The sequence below is a fragment of the Ranitomeya variabilis genome, chromosome 1 (assembly GCF_051348905.1).
Source record: "Ranitomeya variabilis isolate aRanVar5 chromosome 1, aRanVar5.hap1, whole genome shotgun sequence".
Classification (NCBI taxonomy): Eukaryota; Metazoa; Chordata; class Amphibia; order Anura; family Dendrobatidae; genus Ranitomeya; species Ranitomeya variabilis.
Genome location: NC_135232.1, coordinates 763,873,523 through 763,889,938, shown reverse-complemented (window position 1 = coordinate 763,889,938; position 16,416 = coordinate 763,873,523). Strand labels below are relative to the sequence as shown.

General features: G+C 43.1%; 1 protein-coding gene across 5 annotated transcripts in view; it reads right to left on the bottom strand.

Annotated features, from left to right (window-relative positions):
- Positions 1 to 157: 157 nt before the first annotated feature.
- The window catches only part of HSH2D (hematopoietic SH2 domain containing), a 317,087-nt gene continuing 300,828 nt past the window's right edge, over positions 158 to 16,416 (bottom strand). For all 5 annotated transcript variants that reach the window (XM_077271834.1, XM_077271828.1, XM_077271843.1 and 2 more), the window contains one exon: positions 158 to 3,794. In XM_077271834.1, the coding sequence (XP_077127949.1) occupies positions 3,453 to 3,794 (342 nt within the window). In that variant the 3' untranslated portion in view covers positions 158 to 3,452. The remainder of the gene's footprint in view (positions 3,795 to 16,416) is intronic.

Genomic DNA, 16,416 nt, shown 5'->3' with positions numbered 1-16,416 from the left:
TCTGTAAAATAGTAAAAGATGAAATACTGCTGTGATAACTAATAGCATTATCCTTTACAAAAGACTTCTGTTGGTTCGGGGTCCAATCACTGGGCTCATGTGCATTCATTTGTATTGTTTACAGCAAGAATATAGAAAATGTCTAATCCAGACAATGTACAGTCAAAACTAACATCAGTTTATTTCATCAGTGTAAACCAGCCATACAGTGTATTCTTTGGTGTACAGTGTAGTTCTTTTATAAGTAAATCCTATTTAAATATCAAACCCTCTACAAAAAACTTTCTATTCATACTTTATACATTACTTTATATTTATGGAAGAAAAATATTTAAGATATGAACACAAGTATCTTACACGGATATTCAGTAACATAATGTACAAACTCCTTGCAGATGTTTTCATAGATGTATTCCCCTGCACCACAAGACTACAATGCTAACTGAGCCACCATGATACCCTATGGTTATACTTGAGCCTTGTCATCATAATTTCCATGTGGGGATTTCTGTTGTATTTTTTCATGAGGGTATTTTAGATGAGCAGCACAGTGGCTCAGTGGTTAGCATTTTCCCACTGGGGTCCTGGGTTGAAATCCCACCAAGGACAACATCTGCAAGGAGTTTGTATGTTCTCCCCGTTTTTCGGTGGGTTTCCTCTGGGGTCTCCGGTTTCCTCCCACACTCCAAAGACATACTGATAGGGAATAAAGATTGTGAGCCCCAATAGGGACAGCGATGATAATGTCTGTAAAGCGCTGTGGAATTAATGTCGCTATATAAGTGGGTAAAATAAATAAATGGATAAATACATTTCACCAGTTAAAAAGGCCAAAATTTAGGGATTAAGAGATACAATGAGTAAAAAAAAAAAAGAAGAAAATTGGGGGCCTGCCTGTTTCCATTTTTCATTGGCAAAAGTGGAAACATGATTATTTGCAGGTTTCCTCATTCTTCGATGTCCTACCATTATGGTACACAAGGAAAAAAAGAAGCTCCTTGTAAGGTCAGACTCCCGGTGATACAGATGATACAGGAGTAAGGAGCTTCGAGCCTTAACACCCCTCTATTCAGGACCTATAGCAGACACATACTGTGACTACCCCTGATATATGAAATGTTTCTAGTGGAAAGAAGAGACGTTCAGACTTTTACCATCAAGCTACAGAATCCATATTAGTGCGCAGCCTAATTACAGGAAAGCAGAATTGTAAATAGATAAAGGTCATTTATTTTTAAGTGAAACCAAAATACAGATGTATGTAGTGCACATCACAATTGTCTGCATTAATGGACATAGTCATAAACCCATCCGCATTGTGAATCAGAAAACATCTGGGGATGGATAAATGTCTAAACATAAATCCAGAATGTAGCTGGCTGAATAAGAAAAAAATGCACTAAATCTAATTACTTAAAAACTAATTCCCAACACCATTCCAGTAATTATATACACATTATACAAAGGCAAGGGTTTACAGGTTAAATGTGACTTCCCTAGCATTTAAAAGCTGTCTAAAAATGATATATTTCTCCTAAGTATAGACTGAGAAGCAATTATGAGGCAGTCTATGCTTACGGCAGGTCTGAAGGCTGCCATAGTAGAGTATCGTGCCACAATCCCCCCAGTCCTATCAGGGTGGAGCTCACAACTCTTTCTGTTAAGCACCTTAGATACTGCAGTCACTATAGACTGTGGCGTCTAAAGGGTTATATGATTAGAAGCCAACTTTAGGCCGTTAACCATTCTACAATTTTCTTCTTGGCATTATTATTGATCTAAAGAAGCACAGTGGGGGTGCTATAAGAAGTTACAAGGAAGGGCATGATTATAAAGAGACACAGGTGGGTATTAGTGTAGAAAAGAAGCACACTAAGGGCATTACAGTATTATAAGGAGGCACAAAGGGAGCATTATTACAAGAAAGAATAATGGGGGCATTATTCTAACTATAAAGAGGCACAATTGGGGGTATTATAAGGTGGAATAGGGGCATTCTTATTAGAATGAGGCAAAGGGGGACAGTACTAGGGGGATTTTTAACTACAGATAGAGGGGGTCATAGAAGGGGGCACTATTACTATGTGGAGGCACAGAGGGAGCATTATTACTGTATGGGACAGAAAACTAAGGTACGATTACCGTGCAGGGCATAAGGCATTGGTTATACCACTATGTGCTTTGTGTAACGGTGGGGAATCGTTAGTAGGGAGCTGGAAACGCAATGTCCAAAGATGTCTGTGTGTTTCATTCTGCCGAGCTGAGTTATGGGTGGAGAACTGGTCATGACTGTCTTGGCTGAATGGAAAGAAATGAATGACTTTGATGTGAGACGATAACCGGTGAGTCCCTGGATTATACACACATACCGTAGGCAGAGCACTGATATAGAACTGATAGCTACTATTATATTGGCACTGCTTGGTGGAAATATCAGTTTTTATCTATTATTTTTGTCAATAATGATCAATATGGTGACATTATCACTACTGTGCCAGCTGGATATTACCATACTGTGGTTATGGTCTGGTGGTATTATTGTCTCTTATATTGCACTATTGATGGTAGTATTAGTCTTGGCACAGATGTGTTAGCAATGATCAGTGTGGTGGCATTATTCCATCACTATGAGGTTGTATTATGTAATTTCAGCATGGCAGTATGATATAACCTTATATAGTGGTATTATTGGTTGCTTCATGGTCTGCACTGATGCAGGAAGAGATGTCATTGTTCCACCATCAGCAGGACCGCTGCAGCCTTTGCTTGGCTGCAGCGGTCTAGAGACTTGAGCAGTGTGTAGTTGGATGCAACGGATACAGGTAGGTGAGTATCACTTAGTTATTTTAATACACCTCTAAGCCCCTACAAAACTTTTGTTTTTGCCAATACCACCCATTTAAGTCCAATATTAAACTACTATCTTGAAATAAGTCTTGCAAATAGTCATATTTTGCTCTTTTATGGCATTTTCAGTGGGTTCCCAGTGTTATTCTAAACAGAGGTTCCATTCTGAAACATTTCTTGAGCTGTGTCTAGATCTTATAGCACAGGATTATATTGCAGACTTACAACCCTTTTTATACGCAACTGTTTTGTACAGATCTACAGCATTGGTAGCCTGCTCTGGGCTCATGTATTACCTCCACATACCTCCAATTTTACGGGAAGACACACAGATTGTTTAGGGGGCATACAGAAGTTCTTATACCAAAAGACCATTCGTTATTACAGAGGAATTCTCCTCTAGGATCATTGATTATGGGAGAGACTCCATTTCCTCATGGAGGATAAATATGTAGGCTGTGTAATATGGGCACATAGGGACGTCTTGTGCTGAAGTACAGGTTACAAGAATAAGATTTGCTTGAGTGCCTACTTTCAGAAATCCACAAAATTCACTATACGGTATTATATACAGGAGATTTTTCAACATAAGTCCACTTTCCTGTTTAAGAAAATCCTGGTGCAAATGGAGGAGGCGCTTTATATTCCTCTGGGGCAGTTGGTTGGTGGTATCCCTGCTGAGGTGTATGAGGTGACGTCTTCTGCCCTGTTTGTGCAAAGTGTCCAAAACTGTCCTTGACATTTTTCATGTGTGCTGCCATTGAGTTCTCCATTTTCTTCAAATCCTGAGCCAATTCTCCGTCTTTCATGAAAGAAACTGCTTTGTTTATTGCGGTTTTACACACTTTTAAGGGTTTCTTTGATGAATTGACCGGTTTTTCTTCATTCTTAGTGGGCCACATAGAGTTGTCAGCTGGGTTTGGATATGGTAAATCTACACTTGGAACCTAGGAGACATGCAAACAAAAGCGTAACCTGGTTAAATACAGTATTTCAGTTGACATTTTTATTCATATTTGAGGAACAGTTGTTTCCCAGAAGTCAGTATTTTGCTTTTAGCACAGCTTTTCATTATCAACATTGCTGGAATAATGCTTATTATTGTACACAGTGGGGAAAATAAGTATTTGATACACTGCCCATTTTACCAGTTTTCCTACCTGAGGGACAGAATCTTAAAAAAAAACCTGAAAATCAGATTGTATGATTTTTACATAATTCATTTGCATTGTATTGCATAAAATAAATACTTTATACCATGGAAAATAACTTAATATTTGATGCAGAAACATTTGTTTGCAATTACAGAGGTCAGGCTTTTCCTGTAGTTCTTGATCAAGTTTGCTCACACTGCACCATAGATTTTGTCCGACTCCTCCACACAGATCTTCTCCAGATCTTTCAGGTGTCGGGGCTGCCGTTGGGCAACATTGAGGTTCCACTCCATCTGAAGATTTTCGATTGGGTTCATGTCTGGAAACTGACTAGGCCACTCCAGGAGCTTGAAATGCTACTTACGGAGCCAGTCAGTTGCTCTGACTGCGTGTTTTGGGTCATTGTCATGCTAAAAGAACCAGCCACGACCCATCTTCAATGCTCTTACTGAGGGCAGGAGATTGTTGGCCCAAATCTCGCGATGCATGACCCCATCTATCCTCCTAACTGTACCATTCAGTCGTTCTGTCACCTTTGCAGAAAAGCACCCCCAAATTTTGATGTTTCCCCCACCATGCTTCACAGTTGGGATGGTGTACTTGGGGTTGTACTTGTCTTTCTTCCTCCAAACACGGCGAGTGGAGTTGATACAAAAAAGTTCTCTTTTGGTCTCATCTGACCACATGACCTTCTCCCATGCCTTCTCTGGATCATCCAGATGGTCATTGGCGAACTTAAAATTGGCCTGGATATGTGCTGGCATGAGCAGGGGGACCTTGCATGCCCTGCAGGATTTAATCCATGACTGCGTAGTGTGTTTGAGACTGGTTCCAGCTCTCTTCAGGAGGTCCTCTCATACAGTTCTGGGCTGATTCCTGACCTTCCTCAGAATAATCCTTACCCCATGAGACGAGATCCTACATGGAGCCCCATGTTTCTTCCATTTTCTGATAATTATGCCAACAGTTGTTGCCTACTCACCAAGTTACTTGCCTAATGTTCCCCAGCCCATCCCAGCCTTGTGCAGGTCTACAATTTTGTTCCTGGTGTCCTTAGACAGCTCTTTGGTCTGGGCCATGGTGGAGATGTTGGAGTGTGCTGGAGTGTGTGGACAGATGTCTTTCATACAGGTAACAAATTCAAACAGGTGCAATTAATACATGTAATTAGTGCAGAGTAGGAGGGCCTCTTAATCACCTACCAACCAGTAAGACCTGGTTGTTTTTCTTTAAATATTTATTTCATGCAAAAAAATGCAATTTAATTATCTAAAAATCTGTTCTTTTATTTTTAAATTCTGTCTCTCAAAGTTGAAGTGTACTTAAGATAAAAAATTACAGACCTCTCTATTTTTTATAGGTGGGAAAACTTGCAAAATCGGCAGTGTATCAAACACTTATTTTCCCCACTGTACATTGTATCAAATGCTATTTACTACTGTTTAATAATGCATTAACCTGTCTCCAGCAATAGTGTTATATTACCAATAAAACAACATTAAAAAAAAACGGAAATTCTATTTACTCACTGTGTGTGTGGCTGGAGCATACACTACTTTCACTTTGCAAGCTGACAGACAAAATGCTAAGATTCTAAGCTATAAGAAATACCAGCTGTAAGCTATGTTATCTTTGTTCCTAAATAAATACATTCACTGTTGAACAGCTGGACAGTACAGAGATTAATTTGGTTCCAACAGGTTATGGGCTCAGAAACCCAAAGAACCAGAAAACAGTCCAGAAACGAGAGGGCAACATTGTACTAAGAAACAGAAGAAGCAAAGATAGTTGCCACTCTGAGAAGTTCACAGTGCCACATCTGACTAACCAGAAAAACTAATCCTGGAAATTCAAGGTAAAGATGTTACTGACAAGAGATGGTGCAGGAAATACACACAGCAGTCTAAAACTGACCCACTACCAGAAGACTGAGTAGAGATTGATCAAAGAGCACAAAGCACGCAGTATAGATGATGATCAGATTGCACATGTACAGTTGAAACCACATACATACACTCAATAAAAAGACACATATGCATGTTTTTCTCATTATCTGACATGAAATCAGAATAAACCTTTCCCGTTTTAGGTCAGTTAGGATTACCATAATTATTAATATTTTCCAAATGCCAGAATAATGAGAGAGAGAGAGTGTGTTTTATGTCGTCATTTGTATTACTGCAAAGTCCAAAGTTTACATACACTAAGATTACTATGCCTTTAAACAATTCAGGACTGCCCATATGATGATGTCATGTGTTTGGAAGCTTCTTTTTTTTTGCAACATCTGAGTTAATTAGAGACACAACTATGGATGTATTTTAATGCACACCTGAAACACACTGCTTCTTTATGTAGCATCAGGAAGAAGCCAGTACTCCAAAAGAGACATAAAAAGTCTGTTCCTGTGTGCATTTGCAAACATTAATCTAAGACCTTAATTTTTGGAGACATGTCCTGTGGTCTGATTAAACTAAAATTGAACTTTTTGGGCATAATGACCAGAATTATGATTGGAGGAAAAAAGGAGAAGCTTTGAAGCCTAAGATCACCATCCCAACTGTGAAACACGGGGGTGTCAGCATCATGTTGTGGGGTTGTTTTGCTGCAGGAGGGACTGGTGCACTTAACAAAATACATGGCATCATGAGAAAAGAAGATTATGTGGCAATACTGAAGCAACATCTCAAGACATCAGGTAATGTATGCACCGCAGAGAAATAATAATTAATATTTAAAATAATAGTCAATACAATCCAAACATCAGTATATGACAATAAAATCGTATATTCCTCCTCTAGTGCAACAAAGAAGCAAGTGGAAACCACTCAGTTATTGGTGTAAGCCAATCACCAGAACCATGGAAGCCAATCCCAAGAAAGTACTAGCAAGGATATAAAATTAATTATACTTTATTTGCAACAATTAGAATATAACATACAGTGTGCACATATATTAGGACAGAAAAATAATAAAAAATATATATATATATATATATATATATATATATATATATATCTAAAATCATATATTGAAACCTAGATAGGAGTGAGAGGCACCCAAAAGGTATATAGAAAAATATATACAGATATCTATATACAGATATCAAAGTGTGATCTAATAAATCTAATCACAAATCACCCCTACATAGGGTAACAGTGTGCAAAATACAAAAAGTGCAATTGCCTGGACCGAGTGGCACCTATAAGGTATCGATCCTTCTAATATTATCTCCAGCTGCTGGCATTCTGCACTTTTTGCACATTATTACCCTATGTGTGGGTTGTTTTATCTCCCGTTGCTGGCACATTGCACTTTTTGTATTTTGCACACTGTTACCCTATGTAGGGGTGCTTTGTGATTAGATTTATTAGATCACGCTTTGATTTATTTTAGTATTACACCCTGCACAATGTTACCCCATGTATGGGTTTTTGTCTGCTTGATCATGTTCCTGTATTGATGTGCTCAGAGAGATACATGGTCCCTTTGCCAATTTAGAGGTCAATAGGATCACTTATATTTATTTTTACTGGAGATCTGCTAGATATCTGTATATAATATCTGTATATATTTTTCTATATACCTTTTGGGTGCCTCTCACTCCTATCTAGGTTTCAATATATTTATAACCCTGTATGTAACCCCTTTCTCATGTACAGCACCATGGAATTAATGGTGCTATATAAATAATAATAATAATAATAATAATATATGATTTTAGAAATATATATATATATATATTAATTATTTTTCTGTCCTAATATATGTGCACACTGTATGTTATATTTTAATTGTTGCAAATAAAGTATAATTAATTTTATATCCTTGCTAGTACTTTTTTTGGATTGGCTTCTATGGTTCTGATGGTTGGCTTATCTCAAGACATCAGCCAGGTAGTTAAAGCTTGGGCAGAAATGGACAATGACCCCAAGCATATTCTCAAAATAGTAGCAAAGTGACTTCAGGATAGCAAAGTCAATATTTTGGAGTGGCTATCACAAAGCCCTGATCTCAATCCTACTGAAAATTTTTGGGCAAAGCTGAAAAGGCAGGTGCGAGCAAGGCAACCAACAAACCTGAATTGGTTACACCAGTTTTGTCAGGAGGAATGGGCCCAAATTCTGACTAACTATTGTGAGAAGCTTGTGGAAGGATACTCCAAATGTTTGACCCAAGTCATTCAGTTTAAGAGCAAAGGTACCAAATACTAATGAAATGTGTGTAAACTTTTGACTTTGCAGTAAGTAATAAAAATGCCTTAAAACATTCTCTCTCTCATTATTCTGGCAAATATTAATAATTATGGTAATTCTAATTGACCTAAAATGGGAAAGGTTTATTCTGATTTCATGCCAGATATTGATGAAAACATGCCTATGTGTCTTTTGATATAGTGTTTGTAAACTTCTGGCTTCAACTGTATGTAAATGTGAAATTGCAAAAGAAATGTGGGAACAACTCCAGAAAGTGCATGAAAGAATGTCTCAGCAATAAGCGTTATTTAATGAAAAAGCTGTATCAGTCTGAGCTAAATAAAGGGCAAGATATGCAGGATTACATGAGAAATACTGTAGAAATTGTGGAGCGCCTGTGGGACATTAGGGAAGATCTAAAGGATTTAAAGGAAGACAGAAAGTGTAAGCAGCAGTAGAGGTGTTCAAAGCAGAATCTGTTTTAAAAACCCAAGATTAACCAAAAATAAAAGTAATTTGAAGGAAACATGTGAGTGTTTTGTCTGCAAAACATCAGGCCACCTAAAGGCTGACTGAATGAATCAGCTGAAAAAAGCAAAATAATAATCAAAGGGTTAAAAGTGCCACTACTAAAGAATATAACACTTCAAGTACTGAAGCTGTGTTTACTGTTAATGCAAGTACATCAAAGCATGCATGGTCTATAGACTCTGGGGCAACTAGTCATATGACTAATGACAGAAGCTTCTCTAACCTTGACCAAAGTAAGTCAGAGAATGTGATCTTGTCTACTGGTCAGTATATGAATTCAGAGAGAATAGGAGATTGTTACATTAATTGTCAAGTCTCCCCAACACAAATCCGAAAGATCCCAGTAAAGGATGTGCTTTATGTCCCTAGTCTTGAAAGCAATCTGTTATCTGTGAAGAGAATCACAAGACTAGGAAATTAAGCTACATTTAAAGATGACGGTTGTATCATCTCAAAGGAAGGTTACACACTAGCAAAAAGAAAAACCAAAGAAAAGTTTTACAAGCTAAAATGCAAGGAAAGTGTATACACTGTTAAATATGAACAGCGCAAGAATTGTATCCATGTATGGCACATGTGTCTTGCACATAGAGACAAAGAAAAAATAAGGTTAGTTAAGGCTACTTTCACACTAGCGTTTTTGGCTGCACGTCGCAATGCGTCGTTTAGGAGAAATAACGCATTCTGCAAAGTTGTCTGCAGGATGCGTTTTTTCCCCATAGACTAACATTACCGACGCATTGTGACGTATTGCCACACGTCGCAATTGTCGTGCGACGGTTGCGTCGTATTTTGGCGGACCGCCGCCACAAAAAAAGTTACATGTAACTTTTCTTGTGCATCAAGTCCGCCATTTTCGACCGCACATGCGCGGCCGAAATTCCGCCCCCTCCTCCCCGAACCTTACAATGGGGCAGCGGAAGTGTCATAAGACTGCTTCCGCTTCCCACGTCGGGCATTTTTTTCACAGCATGCGTCGGTACATCGGCCCGACGCAGCGCAACGGCCCCATACCGACGCTAGTGTGAAAGCAGCCTAAAAACCACTTGTTGATGGTATTACAGTCGATATGTAATCAGACAATGCAATGTACTAGCTGTCTTAATGAAGAATAGTACTACAAAATCAGAACCACGTCTGTACTTAATACACAGTGGCTTAGTGAGTACTCAAACTCCTGGAAAGAAGAGATATTTTCTCACATTTATCGATGATTAATCAAGATATACAGTTGTATATCTGCTTCCTAGCATGATGAAGTTCCATAGAAACTTGAATTATATCTCACTGAAGTAAATAATAAATTTGGGAGAATGACAAAATTTCTGCATGCATATAATGGAACTGAATATGCAAGTAATGAGACACAAAGTGTTTTAAGGAAACTGGAATTGTGTTTCAGACCACTGTACGATACAACTCTGAACAAAATGATGCAGCGGAAAGAAGGAACTAGACACTTTGTGAAAGTGAAAGAAATATGACTCAGATTTACCAACAACATATTGTATTGAAGAAATCATGACAGCTCACTATTTTCAAAACAGACTACCAGGTAAAGCTACTGAGAAAACTCCATTTGAGCAATGAAACAGCAAGAAGTCTGTACTACAACACATCAAAATATTTGGAAGTAAAGGATTTGCACATATTCCCAAAGAAAAATGTACCAAGTGGGAATCTCATGCAAAAGAGGTTATCCTGGTGGGCTACAGTTAAACCCAGAAAGGATATTCTCAGAAATATGGTGAAGATTATGATGCCACATTTTCCCCAGTTGCTAAGCAAACCACATTCAGTACTCTAATGCTTATAGCTAGTGATGAGCGAATATACTCGTTACTCGAGATTTCCCGAACATGCTAAGGGGTCCTCCGCGTATTTTCTAGTGCTCAGTAGTGTTGAGCATTCCGATACCGCAAGTATCAGGTATCGGACGATATTTGCGGTATCGGAATTCCGATACCGAGTTCCGATACTTACCGCATATCGGATACCGGAATCGGAAGTGCCCAGAATTCAAACTGCATGAATTCAGCCAATGAGGAATGATTACAAGTGTGGGCACATCCTGTTCAGCATGGTGGGCATGTAACTACTGGCAAGGCTGTGATTGGCTGCTGAAATGATGTCATGATGCACTATAAAAAACGCTGCCGCCCTTTCTGGCTCACTCTGCTGTGAATTCAGTTAGGCATAGGACGCTGTGTTCAGACTGAGGGCCAGTTGAGATAGCGATTTGCTTCATTGTGCTTTTCCCAGGCTAATTTAGCAACCGCTGTGTGTTCACCTTGCTTTTGCCTTGCAGCGCTGTTTTCACAGCGATCTGCAAGGTCTCTGTAGTCTGTGTGCAGCCACAGCCGGTTGTATTCAGCTCAGGGTGGTTCACTGCCTCATACTGTTCTATATATTGTCCTTTTTTGCAAATAGTGCAGGCTGCTGCACATTTTTTCACATAATTCCTATTAGTGGCTTTCCACCCGTATCCAGCTAAATTGTGGAAAAACACTACATAGGATAACCTAGAGGAGTTTTTTTGGGCCTTGCAGCGCCGTTTACGGCTGTCTGCACGGTCTCCGTGTGAGTGCAGCTCACCCTGTAGTCTGTGTGCAGCCACAGCCGGTTGTATCCAGCTCAGGGTGCGTCACTGCCTCATACCGTAAAATACATTGTCCTTTTTTGCAAATAGTGCAGGCTGCTGCACATTTTTTAAAATAATTCCTATTAGTGGCTTTCCACCCGTATCCAGCTAAATTGTGGAAAAACACTACATAGGATAACCTAGAGGAGTTTTTTTGGGCCTTGCAGTGCCGTTTACGGTGCCGTTACGTTTAAGAAACGACAGCGTTTCTTGGACAGTTGGCAGTCTGCAGCACATGGTTGATTACATGCTGCAGTGCCTGAGAAACGACTGCCGCATCGCCCACATTCTCAACATGGCTGATTATTGAGTGTACACCCTCCTCGATCCTCGCTACCGGTACTTTTCTGCTTATCTTTAGCAGTCAACCAAGATGAAGAAGGCAGGGAGTAAGGCACATGGGCGTGGGCGCGGAGCAGGGAGAGGACGTGGGGATTCTGTGCCTGCTGCGGGCACCGGTGACTCATCATCACCCAGTTTCAGGAGGGAACTGTCCTTCATACGCAGCTTTGTCATAGAGTGCCATACACCACTGCTGCGTGATGACTAGTGTTGAGCATTCCGATACCGCAAGTATCGGGTATCGGCCGATATTTGCTGTATCGGAATTCCGATACCGAGATCCGATACTTTTGTGGTATCGGGTATCGGTATCGAAACAACATTAATGTAAAAATGTGTAAAAGAGAGAATTAAAATAAAAAATATTGCTATACTCACCTCTCCGACGCAGCCTGCACCTTACCGAGGGAAGCGGCAGCGTTCTTTGTTTAAAATTCGCGCTTTTCTTTCCTTACGTGAAGTCCCGGCTTTGTGATTGGTTGCGTCGCAGTCACATGGGCGACGCAACCAATCACAGCAAGCCGTGACGTAATTTCAGGTCCTTAAGGATTTTAAAATTACGTCCCGGCTTTGTGATTGGTTGCGTCGCAGTCACATGGGCGACGCAACCAATCACAAGCCGTGACGTCACGGGAGGCTGGACACGCGCGCATTTTAAAATGCGCGCTTGTCCAGCCTCCCGTGACGTCCCGGCTTGTGATTGGTTGCGTCGCGATCAACCAATCACAAGCCGGGAGGCTGGACACGCGCGCATTTTAAAATGCGCGCGTGTCCAGCCTCCCGGCTTGTGATTGGTTGCTTCGCGGTCAACCAATCACAAGCCGGGACGTCACGGGAGGTTGGACAAGCGCGCATTTTAAAATGCGCGCGTGTCCAGCCTCCCGGCTTGTGATTGGTTGACCGCGAAGCAACCAATCACAAGCCGGGACGTCACGGGAGGTTGGACAAGCGCGCATTTTAAAATGCGCGCGTGTCCAGCCTCCCGGCTTGTGATTGGTTGCGTCGCGGTCAACCAATCACAAAGCCGGGACGTAATTTTAAAATCCTGAAGGACCTGAAATTACGTCACGGCTTGCTGTGATTGGTTGCGTCCCGGCCACATGGGCGGCACGCGACCAATCACAAGCCGGGACTTCACGTAAAAGAAAGAAAAGCGCGAATTTTAAACAAAGAACGCTGCCGCTTCCCTCGGTAAGGTGCAGGCTGCGTCGGAGAGGTGAGTATAGCAATATTTTTTATTTTAATTCTTTCTTTTACACATTAATATGGTTCCCAGGGCCTGAAGGAGAGTTTCCTCTCCTTCAGACCCTGGGAACCATCAGGGATACCGTCCGATACATGAGTCCCATTGACTTGTATTGGTATCGGGTATCGGTATCGGATTGGATCCGATACTTTGCCGGTATCGGCCGATACTTTCCGATACCGATACTTTCAAGTATCGGACGGTATCGCTCAACACTAGTGATGACCAAATTGAAGTCGTTGTCCGATGGATGGCAGCTAACGCATCGACTTCAATTAGTGCCACATCCTCTCAGGCACAGAGCACTGGAGAGCACTCATCTGTCTCTTCACCACCTGCCAAATTGCCCAGGCAGTCAGTGAGCCCAGGACAGGAGCCGTTTCTACTTCTGTTCTCTGAATCTCTTGGCTTGGAAACGGGGCCAGCCAAGCAGCATTGGAGAAATGGAAGAAGAGGCAGTGTGCAGTGATGCGCAACAGCTTTGTCTCTCTGACTCTGAAGAGGCGGGTGGGCCAGTGCCTCCGGTCACCACGCCGCAGTACGCATCTGATGATGACACTCAGGTGCCACTTTCTGGTGCATGCTGTGCTGCCGAGACTACCCAGGAGGAGCAGTTGGTGGCAGAGGGTAGTGTAGATGATGAGGTCCTTGACCCATCGTGGCGTGAGGGACAGGAAGGTGGTGGGAGCAGCTCTGAGGAAGAGATTCCCCGAACGGGCCAAAGAGGGAGAGGGAGGGGGAAGACTGCGGAGCCTGTAGCCTCCACTTCGGCACCCGTTAGGAGCATGTCTCTTCCAAAAGCCAAAAAGGGCGCTCCCAAGACTTGCAGTGCCTGGTCCTTTTTTGACACAGTTGCAGATGACATTTGCTATGTCAAATGCAAGGTGTGACATCATAAAATCAAAAGAGGGAAAAATGTCAGCAACCTCAATACCTCCAACATGTGGAAACATGTGCGCACCAGGCACCCGGCGGAGTTAGAAAAACACACTGAAGAGCTAGGCCAACCAACAGCGGCAGCTACCACCTCTTCAGCTCGTGTTGCCTCTTCCTCCAGCTCACACACAGCTGGTTCGGCTTCCTCCCAGGATCGCCATGGAAGAACCTCTGGCACTGTTGTCCAGAGACCCACTGTAATTCCACCCGCAGCACCACGTTCCCAGTCATCCTCACACTCCAAGCCCAGTCTACAGCCATCGGCAATACAGGCACACGCGCTACTGAACGCCATCAGTAGCAAGGTCCACCTCACCACCGATGCGTGGACCAGTCACCATGGACAGGGGCGATACCTTTCCCTCACTGCCCATTAGGTTAATGTTGTTGAGCCGGGGACAGATCGTGCGAGTGGCGCAGGATGTGTCCTGCCCACTCCAAGGATTGCAGGAATCCAGTCTGTAAGCATTGACTCCTCCTCATACACAAGTTCCTCTGAATCATCGCTGCAGGAGCCGTCACAATCCACCTCCACATGGACCCGTGAACGTTTACCTGTTACGACCGACATGAGCACAGCCGTGGCCAAACGTCAACAGGCCATCTTAAAATTAATTTCTTTGGGGAATCGAAGCCACACAGCGCAGGAGCTCTGGAATGCCATCAAGCAGGAGAGCGATGTGTGGTTTGTGGCAGCGAATCTCCAGCCAGGCATGGTAGTGTGTGACAATGGCCGAAATCTGGTGGCAGCTCTGGGCCTCGGCAACCTCACTCACATCCCATGTCTGGCACATGTGCTCAACTTGGTCGTGCAGAGTTTTTTGAGGGACTATCCGGATCTTGATGCACTGCTGCACAAGGTCCGCCTAGAGTGTGCTCACTTGCGGCGTTCCAGCACGGCAAGATCGCGCATTGCAGCTCTGCAGCGCCGATTCCGCCTTCCAGAACATCGCATCATATGTGACCTACCTACCAGGTGGAATTCCACGTTACATATGTTGGAGCGGTTGTGTGAGCAGCAGCAAGCAGTAATGGAGTACCAGCTGCATCAGGCGCAAAGAAGTCGCACTCCGCGCTGTTCAGACTTCACAACCACAGAGTGGGCCACTATGAAGGACGTCTGCCAGGTTTTGCGTCCCTTCGATTATTCCACGCGGATGGCGAGTGCAGATGATGCACTAGTCAGCATGACTGTCCCCCTTATCTGCCTGCTTCAACAAACACTGCAAGCGCTAAGGGATGATGTTGTGGAAGAGGTGAAGGATGAGGAGTCACCATTTCCATCAGCTTCTGGACAGTCAGCGCCACGTGGTTCCTCACAAACACGTAGGCAGGGGACACTTTGTGAGGAGGATGAGGAGGAGTCAATGGAGGAGGAAGACATCCATCCAGAGGAGGGAGTTACACAATTGTCCAGTAGTCAGTGTGTACAGCGAGGGTGGGGTGATGAAGAGCAGGCAGAGATCACGCCTCAAGCAGGGGACAGCGTTTCTTGGACAGTTGGCAGTCTGCAGCACATGGTTGATTACATGCTGCAGTGCCTGAGAAACGACCGCCGCATCGCCCACATTCTCAACATGGCTGATTATTGGGTGTACACCCTCCTCGATCCTCGCTACCGGGACAACGTACAAGGCCTCATCACACCATTGAACCGGGAGCGTAAAATGCGGGAGTACCAAGACAAACTGGTGAATTCCATCATCTTCTCCAGTCCAACTGATAGAAGTGCTGCTAGTGCTTTACAAAGCAGCTCAGTGCCTCCAGGCAGTGGAGGAGGCTCTGCACAAAGAGGGAGCAGAAGTAGTGCCTCTGCCCAAGGCAAGACCAGTATGGCCCAACTGTGGCAGTTTTGTGTGCCCGCCACAAATGTCTACACCATCACAGGCGGCTCCAGTCAGCAGGAGGCAACGGTTCCGTCAGATGGTGACAGACTACATGTCTTGCCCTCTTACTGTACTCCCAGACGGCTCTTCCCCTTTCAAGTTTTTGGGTCTCTAAGCTGGATACATGGCCAGAGCTAAGCCAGTATGCATTGGAGGTGCTGGCTTGCCCTGCGGCTAGTGTATTATCGGAACGCGTCTTTAGTGCTGCAGGTGGTGTACTAACAGACCGTCGCATGCGACTATCCTCCGATAACGTCGACTGGCTTACTTTTCTGAAAATGAACCAGGCCTGGATCTTGCAGGAATTTTCCACTCCTCTTCCTGATTAAATAATTGGGTGACTGTCTACAGTATCCAGGTCTCCTGTTGTGTTCATCTTTCTACCACCTGAACTGTAATTCCTGGGCTCCAACACCGCCAGTTGAGGCTCAGAAGTGCAGGCTGCACAGTGAAAACATACGACCCAGTGTTATTGGGTTTCAGTAACGTCAGCTGATCCCCAGCTGTGTAGCCGGCAATGTGTCCTGCGACCGCCACGCTGACACAACAACTGAAATTGAAGGGAACCTGTCCCCCCCCCCAGGCGTTTGTTACTGAAAAAGCCACCTTATGCAGCAGTAATGCTGCACAAGGAAAA